General features: G+C 40.6%; 1 protein-coding gene across 8 annotated transcripts in view; it reads right to left on the bottom strand.

The window, feature by feature from the left end:
* The window catches only part of ADAR (adenosine deaminase RNA specific), a 56511-nt gene extending 41812 nt beyond the window's left edge, over positions 1-14699 (bottom strand). For 3 of the 8 annotated variants that reach the window (XM_081494653.1, XM_081494657.1, XM_081494658.1), the window contains exon 1: positions 14551-14663. Coding sequence is in view for 1 of the 8 variants with exons in the window: in XM_081494655.1 (XP_081350781.1) it covers positions 14649-14690 (42 nt within the window). In the remaining 7 variants the exon portion in view is untranslated. Of the gene's footprint in view, positions 1-13690; positions 13958-14550 lie in introns of those variants that run through there. The other 5 variants (XM_081494654.1, XM_081494656.1, XM_081494659.1 and 2 more) reach the window with 4 other exon arrangements.
* Between the last annotated feature and the right edge of the window lie 4504 nt (positions 14700-19203).

Genomic DNA, 19203 nt, shown 5'->3' with positions numbered 1-19203 from the left:
CCCTAATGCTGGGTAGGATTGGGGGCGGGAGGAGAAGGGGACGACAGAGGATGAGATGGTTGGATGGCATCACTGACTTGATGGACATGGGTTTGGGTAGACTCCGGGAGTTGGTGATGGACAGAGAGGCCTGGCGTGCTGCAATTCATGGGGTCGCAAAGAGTCGGACACGACTGAGCGACTGAACTGAACTGAATGGGGCCAGAGGCCATGATCTTAGTTTTTTTTTAATATTTAGTCTTAAACCAGCTCTTTCACTCTCCTCCTTCACGATCATCAAGAGGCTCTTTAGTTCCTCTTCACTTTCTGCCATTAGAGTGGTACCATCTGCATACCTGAGATTGTTGATGTTTCTGTCTTGGCAGAACTCTATTAGCCTTTGCCCTGCTTCATTCTGTACTCCAAGGCCAAATTTGCCTGTTACTCTGGGTGTTTCTTGACTTCCTACTTTTGCATTCCAGTCCCTTATAATGAAAAGGACATCTTTTTTGGATGTCAGTTCTAGAAGGTCTTGTAGGTCTTCATAGAACTGTTCAACTTCAGCTTCTTTGGTGTTACTGGTCAGGGCATAGACTTGAATTACCATGATACTGAATGGTTTGCCTTGGAAACGAACAGAGATCATTCTGTCGTTTTTGAGACTGCATCCAAGTACTGCATTTTGGACACTTTGGTTGACTATGATGGCTACTCCATCTCTTCTAAGGGATTCCTGCCCACAGTAGTAGATATAATGGTCAGCTGAGTTAAATTCACCCATTCCAGTCCATCTCAGTTCACTGATTCCTAGAATGTCGATGTTCACTCTTGTCATCTTCTGTTTGACCACTTCCAATTTGCCCTGATTCATGGACCTAACATTCCAGGTTCCTATGCAATAACCACTAGACCATTCAGGTATGACTAAAATCAAATCCCTTATGACTATACAGTAGAAGTGAGAAATAGATTTAAAGGACTAGATCTGATAGACAGAATGCCTGATGAACGATTGATGGAGGTTCGTGACATTGTACAGGAGACGGGAATCAAGACCATCCCCAAGAAAAAGAAATGCTAAAAAGCAAAATGGCTGTCTGAGGAGGCCTTACAAATAGCTGTGAAAAGACGGGAAGCAAAAAGCAAAGGAGAAAAGGAAAGATATACTCATTTGAATGCAGAGTTCCAAAGAATAGCAAGGAGAGTTAAGAAAGCCTTCCTCAGCGATCAATGCAAAGAAATAGAGGAAAACAATAGAATGGGAGAGACTAGAGATCTCTTCAAGAAAATTAGAGATACCAAGGGAACATTTCATGAAAAGATGGGCTCAATAAAGGACAGAAATGGCAGGGACCTAACAGAAGCAGAAGATATTAAGAAGAGGTGGCAAGAATACACAGAAGAACTGAACAAAAAAGATCTTCACAACCCAGATAATCACGATGGTGTAATCACTCAGCTAGAGCCAGTCATCCTGGAATGTGAAGTCAAGTGGACCTTAGAAAGCATCACTACAAACAAAGCTAGTGGAGGTGATGGAATTCCAGTTGAGCTATTTCAAATCCTCAAAGGTGATGCTGTGAAAGTGCTGCACTCAATACGCCAGCAAATCTGGAAAACTCAGCAGTGGCCACAGGACTGGAAAAGGTCAGTGTTCATTCTAATCCCAAAGAAAAGCAATGCCAAACAATGTTCAAACTACTGCACAATTGCACTCATCTCACACGCTAGTAAAGTAATGCTCAAAATTCTCCAAGCCAGGCTTCAGCAATACGTGAACCATGAACTTCCAGATGTTCAAGCTGGTTTTAGAAAAGGCAGAGGAATCAGAGATCAAATTGCCAACATCCGCTGGATCATCGAAAAAGCAAGAGAGTACCAGAAAAACATCTATTTCTGCTTTATTGACTACGCCAAAGCCTTTGACTGTGTGGATCGAAATAAACTGTGGAAAATTCTGAAAGAGATGGGAATACCAGACCACCTGACCTGCCTCTTGAGAAATCTGTATGCAGGTCAGGAAGCAACAGTTAGAACTGGATATGGAACAACAGACTGGTTCCAAATAGGAAAAGGAGGACGTCAAGGTTGTATATTGTCACCCTGCTTATTTAACTTATATGCAGGGTACATCATGAGAAACGCTGGGCTGGAGGAAGCACAAGCTGGAATCAAGACTGCCGGAAGAAATATCAATAACCTCAGATATGCAGATGACACCACCCTTATGGCAGAAAGGGAAGAAGACCTAAAGAGCCTCTTGATGAAAGTGAAAGAGGAGAGTGAAAAAGTTGGCTTAAAGCTCAACATTCAGAAAACTAAGATCATGGCATCCAGTCCCATCACTTCATGGCAGATATAGATGGGGAAACAGTGGAAACAGTGGCTGACTTTATTTTTCTGGGCTCCAAAATCACTGCAGATGGTGACTGCAGCCATGAAATTAAAAGACGCTTACTCCTTGGAAGTAAAGTTATGACCAACCTGGACAGCATATTAAAAAGCAGAGACATTACTTTGCCAACAAAGGTCCATCTAGTCAAGGCTATGGTTTTTCCAGTAGTCATGTATGGATGTGAGATTTGGACTATAAAGAAAGCTGAGTGCCGAAGAATTGATGCTTTTGAACTGTGGTGTTGGAGAAGACTCTTGAGAGTCCCTTGGACTGCAAGGAGATTCAACCAGTCCATCCTAAAGGAGGTTAGTCCTGGGTGTTCATTGCAAGGACTGATGTTGAAGCTGAAACTCCAATACTTTGGCCATCTGATGCAAAGAGCTGACTCACTGGAAAAGACCCTGATGCTGGGAAGGATTGGGGGCAGGAGGAGAAGGGGACAACGGAGGATGAGATGGCTGGATGGCATCACCGACTCGATGGACATCGGTTTGGGTGGACTCCGGTAGTTGGTGATGGACAGGGAGGCCTTGTGTGCTGCGGTTCATGGGGTTGCAAAGAGTCAGACACAACTGAGCGACTGAACTGAACTGAACTGAACTGATGTTTCTCTCGCCTATCCATCCAGAAAACGCATCCAGCCCAGCATTTCTCATGATGTGCTCAGCGTATAGATTAAAGAAACAGGGTGACAGCAGACAGCCCTGTAGTACTCCTTTCTCAATCTTGAACCAATCACTTGTTTCATACAGGGTTCCAACTGTTGCTTCTTGACCTGCATACAGATTTCTCAGGAGACAGGTAAGATGGTCTGGTATTTCCATCTCTTTAAGAGCTTTTGATAGTTTATTATGATCCACACAGTCAAAGGCTTTGGCGTAGTTGATGAAACAGAGGTAGATGTTTTTTGGAATTCCCTAGCTTTCTCTATGATCCAGCGAATGTCGGCAATTTGATCTCTGGTTCCTCTTCCTTCTCTAAATCCAGCTTGGACATCTGGAAGTTCTTGGTTCGCATAATGCTGAAGCCTAGCGTCTAAGACCTTAAGCATGATCTTACTAGCATGGGAGATGAGTACAACTGTCCAATGGTGAGCACATTCTTTAGTACTGCCCTTCTTGGGAACTGGGAAGAGGATTGACCTTTCCAGTCCTGTGGCCACTGCTGGGTCTTCCAGATTTGCTGACATATTAAATACAACACCTTGAGGGCGTGGAATTTCATCACATCCACTAGCTTTATTAACAGCAGTGCTTCCTAAGGCCCACTTGACTTCACTTTCCAGAATGTCTGGCTCTGGGTGGCTGACCACACCATCGTAGTCATACGGTTCATCTGGATCTTTTTTATACAGTTCTTCTGTGTATTCTTTCCATCTCTTCTTAATCTCTTCAGCTTCTAGTAAGTCTCTACCATTTATGTCCTTCATTGTGCCCATCTTTGGGCAAAATGTTCCCTTGATACCTCCTATTTTCCTGAAGAGATCTCTAGTCTTTCCCCTTCTGTTGTTTTCTTCTACTTTTATACACTGTTCATTGACAAGGGCCTTGTCTCTCTGTGCTGTTCTTTGGAAATCTGTGTTTTTTTGGATATATCTTTCCCTTTCTCCCTTGCTTTTCATTTCTCTTCTTTCTTTAGCTATTTGTAAGGTCTCCTCAGATAACCACTTTGCCTTCTTGGTTTTCTTTTTCTTCGGGATGATTTTGTTTGCTGCCTCCTGTACAATATTATGGACTTCCCTGTTCATAGTTCTTCAGGCACACTGTTTACAAGTTCTAATCCCTTGAACCTATTCAGATCATCAGCTTCTCATAGCCAAATTCAGGCTTAAACTAAAGAAAGCAGGGAAAACCACTAGGCCAGCCAGGTACAACTTAAATCAAATCCCCTATGAATGTGCAGAGGAGGTAAAGAATAGATTTAGAGCCTTGCCTGATGTTAATAAACCGAAATAAATTACAAATAGATTAAAGGATTATTTGTAAAGCACTTTGAATAAAAACACTGAAAAACAAAAATCTTTCTGTATGACTTGACCTGTTTCACAGGAATGGAAGATATCACAAAGGAGAAGACTGACATCTGTTTACTGCAGATAAATTTTTGTACTTCAAAATAGTGACATGACGTTTGAAAATGTTCACAGTAAAAAGTTTTTAAAAAGTAACATTAATTAAAAAATGGAAATGAATAGGGAATCACAGTTACAACACATTATACACAAGACAGAGTTAATATGTATATATGTATATACAAAGCCCATATACCTGAAACAAGATAGCATGTGCATATGGAGTGCTCATATGTGCCAGCACTGTAGTTTATCTTTTAATTTTCACAACTACCTTATGAGAGAGGTACACTGTTACTGTCCCCATGGTATAGCAGGGGAAGCTGAGGTGGACCAAAGTTGTTTAAGATAACTAAGTCAGTACTGGCAGAGCCAGGATTCAACCTCAGGCACTTTGGCTCTGGGGCGGGTGCTCTTGGCCATTACACTATGCTGTTCCCACTAATGCTGCAGTCGACAAAAAGCCAATTCACAAAAAAGGAAGTGCAAATGCGTGGGGAAATATTCAGTCACATTTATAATGCAACTTACATTTTCATTCATAAAATCAGCAATTAAAAAAAAAAACAGTGCCAGCTGGGGTGACTCCATGGCTACCTTCACAATCTAATCTTGGATTCTAGGAATCTACTCTGGCCCCCTCCAAAACGTTCTCAAAGATGGTTAGGTCACCATCACCTCCTTCTTTAACCCTTTTTTGGCTACCTGTTACTCTTGGCATAAAGGCCCAAGTCTATAACAAGGTCAGCAATTCCCACTCTCTGGCCAAGCCTATCCTTTCATGTCACAAAAAGCACCTTCCATCCTGTTTGCCCAATAGCCACAGAGCACTCTTGCAGCCTTGAAAAAGCCAAGTTGTAGACTCTTTTCTCCTCCAGTCCTGTCTCTATGCCAGAAGGCATATAAAGTTTATAGTATCTATAACCCTAGGAAGCTTCCTTCATAATACTTAACAGTAGCTATAGTTACACAATTGCATGATCTTTGTCTGTCTGTCCTGAGCAGTACTAGTGTTGTACCCTCATGACCCAGCACAGTGCTTTGGCTGTCAAAGATATTCAAAAAATATCTGCCAAAGGAATATACATTAATGACTGAATGAAAGAAACAGAAAAGAGAAAAGTAAAAAATAAGGAAAGGAGGAGAAACAGGCATCCTCCTAGACGGTGGTAAGATTAAGATGCCTTCTTTTTTTTTTTTAACAAAGCAATCAGACAATGGTGTGTCAGAAGTCTTAAATATATTAATAATGTCATGTAATAATCAATAATCATTATTAATCTTGTAATCATACTGCAACATAATTATTAATAAGTATAACTAATAATACAATCATAGAAACCTACCTTGAGGAAGATAATTCGAAATCTAGAACAGAAATTTAGGCTGGCTTTAGAATTGCATACAATAGCAAAAAACTGAAAACATCTTTAATGTCCAAAACTAGAGATGCAGTCAAGTAGACTGTGGTACAGTCATAAATGATACAATATATAAAAGTCATATTTATCAAGAGTTACTGCTATGGAAGATGTTTAGTTCATTATAAGGGGAAAGACATAAATTTAAATAGAGAACAGTTGGGTTTTTGAAAAACAACATGACTAAGTGGCAGACAGTGCTGAGTGCCTACCCTGGAACTCTGCCTTCCTTTCTGACAGATCCCTGGTTCTGTCCACAGTCCTCTGAGAAGGCCAGACTCCCTCCCCGGGGTCAGAGGAAGGACTGTGATTAGTCTAATCTAACCCAGTTTTGGCAGTTCCACTCCTCTTGCCAGTGATACATGTGATACAACTCTGGCCAGCAAAACACAAAGGAAGTCTGTCAGGGGCTTTCTGTGACAAACATTCCTTGCTGTGAATAAATGATGCCCTGAGGATGGCAGAGTAGAGGGCTGGGACAACGCTGAGTTGTTGTATCAACCTACCCTGGAACTGCCCTGTCTGTGGGCTGACCAACACAGCATCACGTGAAAGACACCAGAATGTTCACGATGATATCTGAGAGGTAGGATTACCAGAGATTTTATTCAATTTAATAGCTTCTTCAATTTTCAAGTTTTTTATAATAAAGCGTCTATCACACCCAAAGTAAGAGGGGAAAAGTTAATAAGAAAAAGATAACTACCTACTGTATGAACCTTGCCCTGAAGAATCTCAGTCTAAATGGAAACAGCCATGTAGATAAATGATTGAGATATGATGAGATAAAATCACAAAATACCACATCATAGCTATTTGTCTGTTGTTGCTCAGTTGATAAATTGTGTCTGACTCTTTGCAACCCTATGAACTGCAGCAGACCAGGCTTCTCTGTTAAATAAAATTTTTAAAAATCCCTCATAATATCTAATGGTGAGGATACGGAGAAACTAGAACTCTCATACACTGTTGGTGGGAAGGAACGTGAAACAGTACAACCACTTTGAAAAACTGTTTGGCAGTTTCCTCTAAGGCTAAATAATGCAAATACCCTATGACTCAGCCACTATACTTCTGGGTACTTACTCAAGGAAAATGAAAAGAGATGGTTACAAAAAGACGTACACAAGAATATTTATAGAACCAGGGATAGGGAGAAGGGAAAAGGTAGAGTTGTTTAATGGGTGCAGAGTTTTAGATTTGAAAATGAAGAAGTTCTGGGACTTCCCTGGCAGTCCAGTGGTTAAGACTGCGCTTCTACTGCAAGGAGCATAGAATCAATCCCTGGTCAGGGAACTAAGATCCTGCATGCTGCATGGCCAAAAAAATGTATTAATTAATATATATTAAAAAAATGAAAAAGTTCTGGAGATTGTTTTCACCATATGAATATACATATACCATTGAACTGTACACTTGAAAATTGTTAATTTGGTAAATTTTATGTGTTTTTTCACCACAATAAAAAAAGAAGAAAAAGAATGTTCATAGAACTTTATTCTTGATAGCCACAAACTGGAAACAATCCCAGAGTCCACAAACTGATGAATGAATTAAACAACTAATGTGCATGCATAAAGTAGATAGTGACACATGCAATGTGGCTGAACCTCACTAAAAGAAGCCACACACAAAGTACATACTGAATAGTTCTATATACATGACATTTTAGAGAGGCAAAACTGATCTATGATGATAGACATCAGAAAAGTGGTAGCCTCTGGGGACAGTGGTAACTAGAAAGGTGCATGAGGGAATTGTCTGCAGTGATGGAAATCCTTTATCTTCTTGATTTGGAGGTAATTAAATGGGTATCTGTATTTGTCAAAATTTATTGAATGGTATTCAGTGAATACCATATCATATTCATAAAATGTTTATTGTATATGATTATATCTCAAAGAGAGATTTAGGGAAGTTTTGAGACGAGGGAATTCAAAGAGGCTAAATTCATCATTTTGACTACACTGAGAAGCTGTTAGCCAAACAAGAGTGCTTCTTTAAACCAGATCAATAGCAATGGATAAACATCTCATGCAGCAATTTATAAAAATGCTTAAGAACATTAAAATGATGACAATTATACATATATTTGAAGTCAGATTTGTGCAGTAAGCTTTGATATTCTACTAAATTTAAAAAAGGAAAAATATATGATATATACACACTAATGTATCTTTAAAACAAAACATAGACATTTATTTAATTAAAACTGCTTTTATTTAAAACACTGCACAAAATTTTCATCAAATATCTTGTTAAAATCTGAAATAAAACCAAATATTAACTTTTTAGTCATATGTCAAAAAGCAAACTTTCAGGACACAGAATGAATAAAAAATATTTTTAAGCTTACAAGCAAAGGAAGAAATCAAAAAGGACAAAATTTGTCTACAGAAGAATGAAAAACAGGTTTTGTACATTTAATAATAAAGCCAAAATTAGATGGTAAACAACCAATTTGAAGGGTATTTACAGCACATAGGAGGTTTTTGTTTTTTATAACCAGCACATACTCATTTTTTAGATAATTTGTATAATTTATAAACAAAATCATTTAGAGACAACAAGCAAATAGACAAAATCACAAATTAACAGAATTTTTTAAATGGAAATAAAAATGGTTAAAAAAAACAGTTCAAACTAAATCATAACCAAAAGTGCAAATTAAAATGAGATACTGTTTTTCAAATTAGCTAAGATTTTCCTCTTTCAGTTAAAATATCCAGTCCTGGAGAGGGCAGGGCAAGACAGAGGCACAGGGAATGGTCAGGCATTGCAGTGTAAACTCGGATTCCAGTGTAAACTTGTACTCACTTAAAAAAAATTATTTATTTTTAATTGGAGAATAACTGTTTTATTTGGAGAAGGAAATGGCAACCTGCTCCAGTACTCTTGCCTGGAAAATCTCATGGATGGAGGAGCCTGGTAGGCTACAGTCCATGAGGTCACGAAGACTCGGACACGACTTTTCCCTTCTCACTTTCATGCATTGGAGAAGGCAACGGCAACCCACTCCAGTGTTCTTGCCTGAAGAATCCCAGGGACGGGGGAGCCTGGTGGGCTGCCGTCTATGGGGTTGCACAGAGTCGGACACGACTGAAGTGATTTAGCAGCAGCAGCAGCAACTGTTTTGTTAGTGCATATGTATCATATATTTTTCCTTTACAATGTTGCGTTGGTTTCTGACATACATCAACATGATTCAGCCATAGTCTTACTCACTTTTAAGGAAGCAAATGAGGACAAGAAGGTACTGCAGCTACGTAGAAGGGGGGCCCAGATATTTGGGGGTGAGAGTGGGGTTAAACAACAGCCCTCTCACCTCTAGCCTCTAATTGTAAGAGAACTACTTTTTTTGTGTGTTAAAAGAAGAAACAGAAGGGTATCACTGCTCCACTTTTTCTGTTGGGGGGTCGATGTGGCATGTGCAGGGTTCCCTGAAGATAAGGCACCAGGAAGATGGATGTGGGTTTGCGCCCTCCCTGGGAGAGGGCCAAAGACCAACACCTGAGCAGCCGCTGTGCTGAAAGACAGATCGCACTCTGTGCTGCAAGTCCCCCCATATTTGGCTCTGCCACTCACCCCAAGGCAGGGTGCTGTCCCTGGGGAGCAGCGCTGGGCACAGCAGAAGCACCTTGAAGATGGCTACGGAGAAGGCAAGGTGCAGATCAGCATGCAGAACATCTGGGTGAAAAGCCAAACAGTGACAAGAAGATGGAGTATATTTTATTTAAAAGCCCACGAAAAGGAAGGGAGGAGATACACACCAAGCTATATGTAGTAGCTCTACTCCTGGAGGGTGAGATAAGCTGGATGGAGAGGGGTCTCATTTCTTTTATAATTTTCTAGTTTGGATTTTTTTTTAAGCCTCTTTTGAATGTTCAGGGTTTTGTTTTTTTTTTAAAGGTTTAAAGTTCACAACCCTTGATCCCCAAACTCCAGTCAAAGAATGAATTGTTGAGGGACTTAAAACCTTCCCTGGCTCATTGTAAGTGCTCAAGGAAAGGTTTTAAAGATAAATACTCTAAGGGGAAAAAAAAAAAACGACTCAAACTATGAAAGAAAAGCCTTAATATACTACCTATCATATTTTAGCCTATGAAAAGCCTCTTTAAAGTCTCTTGGACTGCAAGGACATCAAACCTGTCAATCCTAAAGGAAATCAACCCTGAATATTCATTGGAAGGACTGATGCTGAAGCTAAGGCTCTAATACTTTGGCCACCTGGTATGAAGAGCCAATTGATTGGAAAAGACACTGATGCTGGGAAGGATTGAGGACAGGAGGAGAAGGGGATGATAGAGGATGAGATGGTTGGGTGGCATCACTGACTCAATGGACATGAGTCTGACAATTTTCTCCTGGACAAATTCCAGGAGACAATGAAGGACAGGGAAGCCTGGCATGCTGCAGTTCATGGGGTCTCAAAGAGTCGGATGGGTCTTAGCAACTGGACAACATCAGAACTCAGGAGGGTTTCAGGGGGGTGAAATATCTCACAGGGTGGAATTTCCAGGTGGCTGTTCCTTGGGGCCTGACCCTTCACCTCTGCAGGTTTAGATGTACATGGGGAGAGAGGTTCTGCCTTGCTGGGATGGCACCTGCATACTTGTGTTTACAGACATTTACAGTGACAACTGTATCTATCATGCAGATTAATGTTGATTAATTCTAATAAACACAGTGGCAGCATTTTCTCCCTGTGAGTAGATTTTCAGTTATTCATCTAATAAACATTTATTAAGCACATACTATGTGCCAGGCACCATCCCAGACCCTAGAGATACAGCGGTAAACAAAACAAATTTTCTTTCCTCATTACTTTCATGAAACTGATGTTTTAGTGAGAAGACAGGCAACAAACAAACAATATACAATGTCAATTAGTTCTAAGTGCTAAGAAAAAAATAATGCAGCTAATTTCTTAGCTAAGTAAGAAATACAGAGAACACAGCATCTGTCTTCAAGGGGCTCTCAGTCTAGCAGAGAACTGACCAGAAAATAGACAGTTACCAAACAGAAATCAAATCCACAATGGGGTTGTGCTCAGGGGTTTATGTGACTTCCGAATTGATGGAGGTCAAAGAAGGCTTCTGGGAAGAGAAGCATGGCCTGAACCCAAGGAAGTCAATCAGCCAAAACTGTGTGTGAGTGTGTGCATGCAAACACACACAACCCAAACAGCAGATGCAAAGGCAAGGAAAGGATAAAAAGAACATGATTGATGCCATAACAAAATAACAATGTGTGATGGACAAACAAAACCAGGTGGCTTCACTCCAGTTGGAAGACTCTGGAAATGCCTCAGAGAAGTAGGATATGAGGACACATGTCAGCACAAATGCCTATGCATGTACACACACTTGAAGCAGTCATTTGGTGTTTTCACCTGCCTAGTACTTCTGCACTTCCCCATCCCATGTCGTTATGGAAGAAGTTTTACTTCTGCCCTTCAAAAGTGGGCCTGTGACACAGACTTGCCTAATCATGGCATCCGTTGCTCCTTGTCTACATGATTAGTTTACAATGCTAGAAGTGAGCTATAAGGTCATAGGCTTGGGGCTGACAGAAGTCACCTTTTTCAATATGAATAGAGAAAACAGCAGAAAAGAATGAGGGCAATAAACAAAAAGAAGCAGGGAAAGGCAGGGTGAAGAGAGTCTTCACGGCATCATTTCAGTCTCATGATCCAGCCACGCCTGAAGTTCACCTTTGAACCTCCTAGTTAAATAATCAATCCTTTTTTGCTTATGTTAGTTTACATTAGGTTTCTGCTATTTGCAATTAGATTAGTATATACCCTTCTGGGGAAAGAACTTCACTCTGTGTGTGGAGGTGGTGGGGTACAAAGGGAAAGGAAGGATAAATTATGTTAAAGCATCTCTCCCATTAAGTCTGATAAACGTGATGAAATAGGTGAGTTCAGGACATCTGGGAGGGTCAGGAGCAGCAATGAGAGCTCCTTGGGTGGAGGAACTGAGAGTTTATTTGTCACAATCTACATGGGTGGGTTATGTAAATCTTCCAAGTTCCTAACAACTCACTATACAGCCAAAGTCATCTTCAAACTGAGAAACAACACAGAACAGCTGATCAAAAACACCAAGAATATCATCTGTTTAAAACCCATTTACTATTCCCACATTAATGCACATCCATCATAGATCTTTCTCAAATACTTAATTTTGTGACAAACTTAATATTGTGAGCTCTTCATCCCTGATACCAAATGATCACCCAGTGTTCTCCAGGAAACTTAACTCAAGCAGCTGTACTCACTATGGTCCAAGTCTAACACATGTTATAGCAAAATAAACTGCTGTATCTCAAGAGATCACTACAGAAGCCCAAAAGCTCAGATCCTGTGGTTGACATATTTGAAAACTCAAATCAGTTGGTCACAGATAATACCAGTTGTGGTCTGAATCACAGCTTCACATCTTTAAATCCACAAATCAGAAGGAAGCTCACATTACACCCTGTTTAGTATAAAAATAGCTAGCTTAAAGGAAATTGTCTCAAACAATGTTACTCCTGGTTGAAGCAACAATATCTCAAGATGTTTTCTTCTTTACAAGTATCTATTGTGTATCTATGATCCCAGCATAGGAAGGGGCCTTTCCTTTTTTTCTGAGTAAAAAGGCCAAATCTTGGTTCACATCTGGACAATGCTGGGCAAGATGTAAAATACAAGATAATTTATCACTGGACAATGAGATGTTATTCTTAGAGCAAACACTGGCCCTCTAAACTCTGCTTATGCCTCCCTTCCCCCACTACACTAGGCTCACACTGCCTGGACTCAAGTCATTGAGAAATGCTGTTCAGTTGCTAAGTCGTGTCCAACTCTTTTTGACCCCATGGACTGCAGCATGTCAGTCTTTCACTATCTCTGGCAGTTTGCTCAAATTCATGTCCACTGAGTTGGTGATGCTGAGAAATAACAAGACCCAAACCCCACATAGCCTGAGGGCCTGGGTTCAAGTTCCAGCTCTGCCATTAACTAGTGTCAGAAACTTGGCTAAGCTCATCTTCTGCATGTGTAAAATGGGAATAAAACTTATTATAGCACTGGGTTGCTGGAGGGATTAAATCAATTAGTGTCTGTAAAGAGCCTGGTACAGGGTCACACATGTAGCACATGCTCACTAAAGAAAAGTTATAATTAAGAGATGGAGAAGGAAATGGCAACCCACTCCAGTATTCTTGCCTGGGAAATCCCATGGACAGAGGAGCCTGTTGGGCTGCAGTCTATGGGGTTGCAAAGAGTCGGACACAAATGAAGCAACTAAGCATAATTAAGAGAATAAAGTGAGGCTTAATCTTTTTCCAGTTCTAAAATTTGATGGTCTACTGGGTTTCTAGTCTCTCCACCCCCATCCCAACTCTGCTATATCCTATCTGGCAGAATAGCAAATATCCAGAATAGCAAAAAGTTCCCCTGCTTTTCCAGCAGCTGTACCAACGGGAAACCTTCAGCAAGGGAGCAAGTTCAAGTCATGGGTGCTGGGATCTTACTAATAATAGCTAGACACTTCAAATTCTGACAACAACCCTGCAAGGTAGATATAATTATCTTCATTTTGTAGATAAGATCAAGTAGGAGTAAAAAGGTTAAATAACCCAGTCACTGTCATATAGCTGGCAAAGCAGACCTGACTCCCAAAGTTCATGCCCCCTTTCCACTGGATTCCCTGTCTCTCATACAGCAAGCACACCCAACTGTGAAATAATGAAATAATGGAAAAGATATTTCAGGATCTCTGACACGATGGGAACAGGCTTTCTTTAGTAAAGAAAGAAACTGGCATCATCACTCACATTTGCTGGATAATTTGTTGCTCCTGCGTTCTCGCTCCCAGTGATCTGTTCTAGAGATACGGCCTCCCTCTCAACGACAACCACTGTGCAGGCCTCTGTGTGCACATCCTCCTCCCTTAGCAGCTTAGACTGTTCCCTCCCTTATCGCAGGCTGGGACACCCCGACACTGCGTTGAGTATCCAGTGACAGGTACTAAGGCCTTTTTGAAAGGCAAGTTTCCCAAACTCTGACATCAACACGTCACACCTAAGGCAAGCTTACCCTCTAGCGGGGCCCAAGAATCAAGCCAGATGAAGGAAGGGGAGGTGACGCAACTAGGCTTCCTGCACCAAGGCCAGAGCGAGGCGGAGCGCAGTGTCCGTGACCCCGCAGTGGGCTCTACACGGCGGACGCCTACGCCTTCCCTGTGGAAGGCACGCCAAGGGCGGCGGATGTTATCCCAGAGATGAGGCGCGGGCCTATGCAGTCAGAGATGAAGACGCAGAAAGGAGCGGACCAGAACGAGTCCTAGGCGCCTTGCTCTACTGTCACTCGCCCTCAGGCGAGGGAGTTGGCGAGAGGGAAACAAGGGCCTTTGGTACCCAGCTGTTCGGCTTTGGCTGGCACGAGCGCCAGAGCATCCGTGCGCAGTCTCTGCCGCCCACACCCGGGAGCACGCACACAGCACTTGGCCCCTGGCGCTCACCTCCCCGCGAGGCTGCCCGCGACCCCTGCCTCCCCACCTGGCCCTGCGGCCACCCTCAGCCCACCCGGGGGCCCCTGCGCTCCCCCTTCCAGGAGCGCCTGACACTGGAGCGGCGGCGGGAGCCTGGCGTTCAGGCCACAGAAGGTGATGGCGGGGAAGGGAAAAACCTCTTACCGAGTCCTGTAATTCTCCGGGACACAACTCGACACCAGAGACAGTCACTGCCGCCCGGACCCTCCCCCCGCCCTCCCCCACCACGTAGCCCTCTCTACCTTCAGTCCGAAATCAATGGCCCTGTCGCGGATTGGTGACATCACCGGCGCGCCGGGCGTGGGAGGGAGCACCACGTGATTTCTCTCTCTTTTGTTTGCGTTCTAGCTAAGCTAGGATTTTGTTGCTGCTTTCCTTGGGTTTTTACTGTTCTGTTAATGGTGTTTCTATAGGCATGGTGCGGAATAGGTACTTGGGTTTGGGATGCTACATTTTTGCTCACGGCCTTGATTAAACTGCTCAGTCACTCATAACGTAGTTAGGCTGGAAGGCCTGGATGGTAGGTGGGTACCATCTTTTTTTTTTTTTTAAGTTTACAGTTCAGTAGTGTTTTTTTTTGTTTTTTTTTACTTTACAATATTGTATTGGCTTTGCCATACATTGACATGAATCTGCCATGGGTGTACATGTGTTCCCCTTCCAGAACACCCCTCCCACCTCCATCCACATCCCATCCCTCTGGGTCATCCCGGTGCACCAGCCCTGAGCACCCTGTATCATGCATGGAACCTGGACTGGCGATTCGTTTCACATATGATAATTTACATGCTTCCATGCCATTCTCCCATATCATCTCGCCCTCACCCTCTCCCATAGTCCAAAAGACTGTTCTATACGTCTGTGTCTCTTTTGCTGTCTCGCATACAGTTTTATCTTTACCAACTTTCTAAATTCCGTATATATGTGTTAGTATACTGTATCGGTGTTTTTCTTTCTGGCTTACTTCACTCTGTATAATAGGCTCCAGATTCATCCACCTCATTAGAACTGATTAAAATGTATTTTTTCAATGGCTGAGTAATATTCCATTGTGTATATGTACCACAGCTTCCTTATCCATTCGTCTGCTGATGGACATCTAGGTTGCTTCCATGTCCTGGCTATTGTAAACAGTGCTGCGATGAACATTGGGGTACACGTGTCTCTTTCAATTCTGGTTTCCTTGGTGTGTATGCCCAGCAGTGGGATTGCTGGGTCATATGGCAGTTGTATTTCCAGTTTTTTAAGGAATCTCCACACTGTTCTCCATAGTGGCTGTACTAGTTTGCATTCCCACCAACAGTGTAAGAGGGTTCCCTTTTCCTCACACCCTCTCCAGCATTTATTGCTTGTGGACTTTTGGATAGCAGCCATTCTGACTGGCATGAAATGGTACCTCATTGTGGTTTTGATTTGCATTTCTCTGATAATGAGTGATGTTGAGCATCTAATTTTTAGGTGTTTGTTAGCCATCTGTATGTTTTCTTTGGAGAAATGTCTGTTTAGTTCTTTGGCCCACTTTTTGATTGGGTCGTTTATTTTTCTGGAATTGAGCTGCAGGAGTTGCTTGTATATCTTTGAGATTAATTCTTTGTCCATTGCTTCGTTTGCTATTATTTTCTCCCATTCTGAAGGCTGTCTTTTCACCTTGCTTATAGTTTCCTTTGTTGTGCAGAAGCTTTTAATTTTAATTAGGTCCCACGGGTGCCCACTCTCACCACTACTATTCAACATAGTTTTGGAAGTTTTGGCTACAGCAATCAGAGCAGGAAAAGAAATAAAAGGAATCCAGATTGGAAAAGAAGAAGTAAAACTCTCACTGTTTGCAGATGACATGATACTCTACATAGAAAACCCTAAAGACTCCACCAGAAAGTTACTAGAGCTAATCAATGAATATAGTAAAGTTGCAGGATATAAAATCAACACACAGAAATCCCTTGCATTCCCATACAGTAACAATGAGAAAACAGAAAGAGAAATTAAAGAAACAATTCCATTCACCATAGCAATGAAAAGAATAAAATACTTAGTAATATATCTACCTAAAGAAACAAAAGACCTATATATAGAAAACTATAAAACACTGGTGAAAGAAATCAAAGAGGACACAAATAGATGGAGAAATATACCGTGTTCATAGATCAGAAGAATCAATATAGTGAAAATGAATATACTACCCAAAGCAATCTATAGATTCAATGCAATCCCTATCAAGCTACCAACGATATTTTTCAGAGAACTAGAACAAATTCACAATTTGTATGGAAATACAAGAAACTTCAAATGGCCAAAGCAATCATGAGAAAGAAGAATGGAACTGGAGGAATCAACCTGCCTGACTTCAGTCTCTACTACAAAGCCACAGTCATCAGGACAGTATGGTACTGGCACAAAGACAGAAATATAGGTCAATGGAACAAAACAGAAAGCCCAGAGATAAATCCATGCACCTATGGACACCTTATCTTTGACAAAGGAGGCAAGAATATACAATGGAGAAAAGACAATCTCTTTAACAAGTGGTGCTGGGAAAACTGGTCAACCACTTGTAAAAGAATGAAACAAGAACAATTTCTAACACCATACACAAAAATAAACTCAAAATGGATTAAAGATCTAAACGTAAGACCAGAAACTATAAAACTCCTAGAGGAAAACATAGGCAAAACACTCTCTGACATAAACCACAGCAGGATCCTCTATGAACCCCCTCCCAGAATATTGGAAATAAAAGCAAAAATAAACAAATGGGTACATATTTTTAAAAAATTGATCTCAGCTACACTGGATAAGTTAATAATGCCCCCATGTTATAATGAACATCACCTTTAACTTGGCCATTTTGCCACCCCAACCGAGACAAGAAATATTACCAATAATTTAAATTTTCTTCTAAGTGGGCCCCATACTGTACCACTGCTTTCCCCTCAGAAGTAGCCTCCATCCTGACTTGTGTTTACACAACTTTTATATTGCTTTCATTTCTTTTCACATTTATGTGCATTATTAAACAGTATATTTTAAAATTAGTTTTGTGTGTGTGTCTGTGTGTATGTGTGATGTATTTGAACTTTCATTTACTGTTCTGCACATTTATTTTAACAAACATATTCCTAAGTTACTTAGTCCATTCAGGCTGCTATAACAAATACCAAAAATTTATAAACAGAAATTTATTTCTCACATCTCTAGAGGCTGAAAGTCAGGGTGCCAGCATGTTCCAGGGAAGGCCTTTTTCCTATTGGCAGGGTTCTTGTATAGCAGAAGGAGTTAGGGATCTTTGTGGGGTCTCCTTTATAAGACTTTGAATTCCATTCATGAGGGCTCTACTTTCATGAGTTAAGCCAAAGGCCCCACCTCCTAATACCATCTGTTGGGCATTAGGATTTCAACTTATGAATTTGGGGGAGAACACAAATGTTGACCATATCACTATGATTCATTCTTGTTGTTGAGTGAAGTTGCATTTCATTCATTCTCACGGCTATATAGCAAGTCATTCAATTTTGTGGGTATACCCATTCTTTATCCATTCTCTGGCAGCCTAGTATTTATGTGATTTACAGTTGTTGGGTTTCTATTTTTGTATATATACAAACTATATATATATACACACACAAAATATATATTTATATACAAAATATATGTATGTATATACATATATATGTGTATGTATTCAGATTTTATTCCACTATAGGTTATTATAAGATTTTGACTATAGTTCCCTGTGCTATATAGTAAGTCCCTGTTGTTTATCTATTTTATATATAATAATGTGTATATGTTAATCTCAAACTCCTAATTTCTTCCCCCTACCTTTTCCCTTTGGTAAAAGTTTGTTTTCTATGTCTGTGGGTCTATTTCTATGTCTGTTTTGTAAATAAGTTCATTTGTACCATTTTTTTGGATTCCACATATAAGATTCTCTGTCTGATTTACTTCACTTAGTATGGTGATCTCTAGGTTCATCCATGTTGCTGCAATTATTTCATTCTTTTTCTGTGGCTCTTTTATCCATTCATATGTTGATGGACAGATGGTTCCTCAAATATTTGTTCCCCTTCTTATAGGAGGACTACACATTTCTATCTATTACCATGTGATTTGAAGTGCCCCTTTGGGGAAGAGTATGCATATCTACCCAACTGACAATGAGTTTGGTCACAGTGACTTCATATCTGACCAGAATCTTTAAAAAATATTCTCTCTGTGTATCCATTAGCTCTCTTGCTTATTTCCCTCTTCAGTGAGAATGGCATGTCCTCCACTGGGGATGTGGGAATGCAGAAGACATGTGCTATATACAGCAAGCAAAAAAATAAACACTGAGATTTCAGATTTTGTTAGTTACCACAGCATATTATAGTGAAAACTGACTGATAAATTATTTATCTATGTCTTCTTTCCTGTTTTTCACAGATAAATCATTGCAGAAGTTTATTTTGTTGGTCTTTTCAAAGAACCAACTTTTGGCCTTGTTGATTCTCTCTACTGTAACTGAGTTTCCTATTTTATTTTTTAGTTCCTACTTTTGCTCTTATAATTATCATATTCCATTCACTTTCTTTGAGTCTATTCTGTTGTTTGTTTTCTACTTCTTAAGTTATATACTTAGTTCATTAATTTTCAGCCTCTTCCTCCTTCTGTAGAAAGTATTTAAGGCAATAAATTTCCCTTGAAGCATTGTTTTCATATCCTGCAAGTTTTAATATATACTGTTTTCATTAAGTTGTAAAATGTATTTAAAATTGTATTATAGTTTCTTCCTTGACTCATGAGTTATTTAAAAAGCAT

Source organism: Giraffa tippelskirchi, chromosome 5, assembly GCF_054371585.1.
Source record: "Giraffa tippelskirchi isolate mGirTip1 chromosome 5, T2T-mGirTip1v1.2.pri, whole genome shotgun sequence".
Taxonomy (NCBI): domain Eukaryota; kingdom Metazoa; phylum Chordata; class Mammalia; order Artiodactyla; family Giraffidae; genus Giraffa; species Giraffa tippelskirchi.
This window is presented reverse-complemented; position numbering and strand designations above follow the sequence as displayed.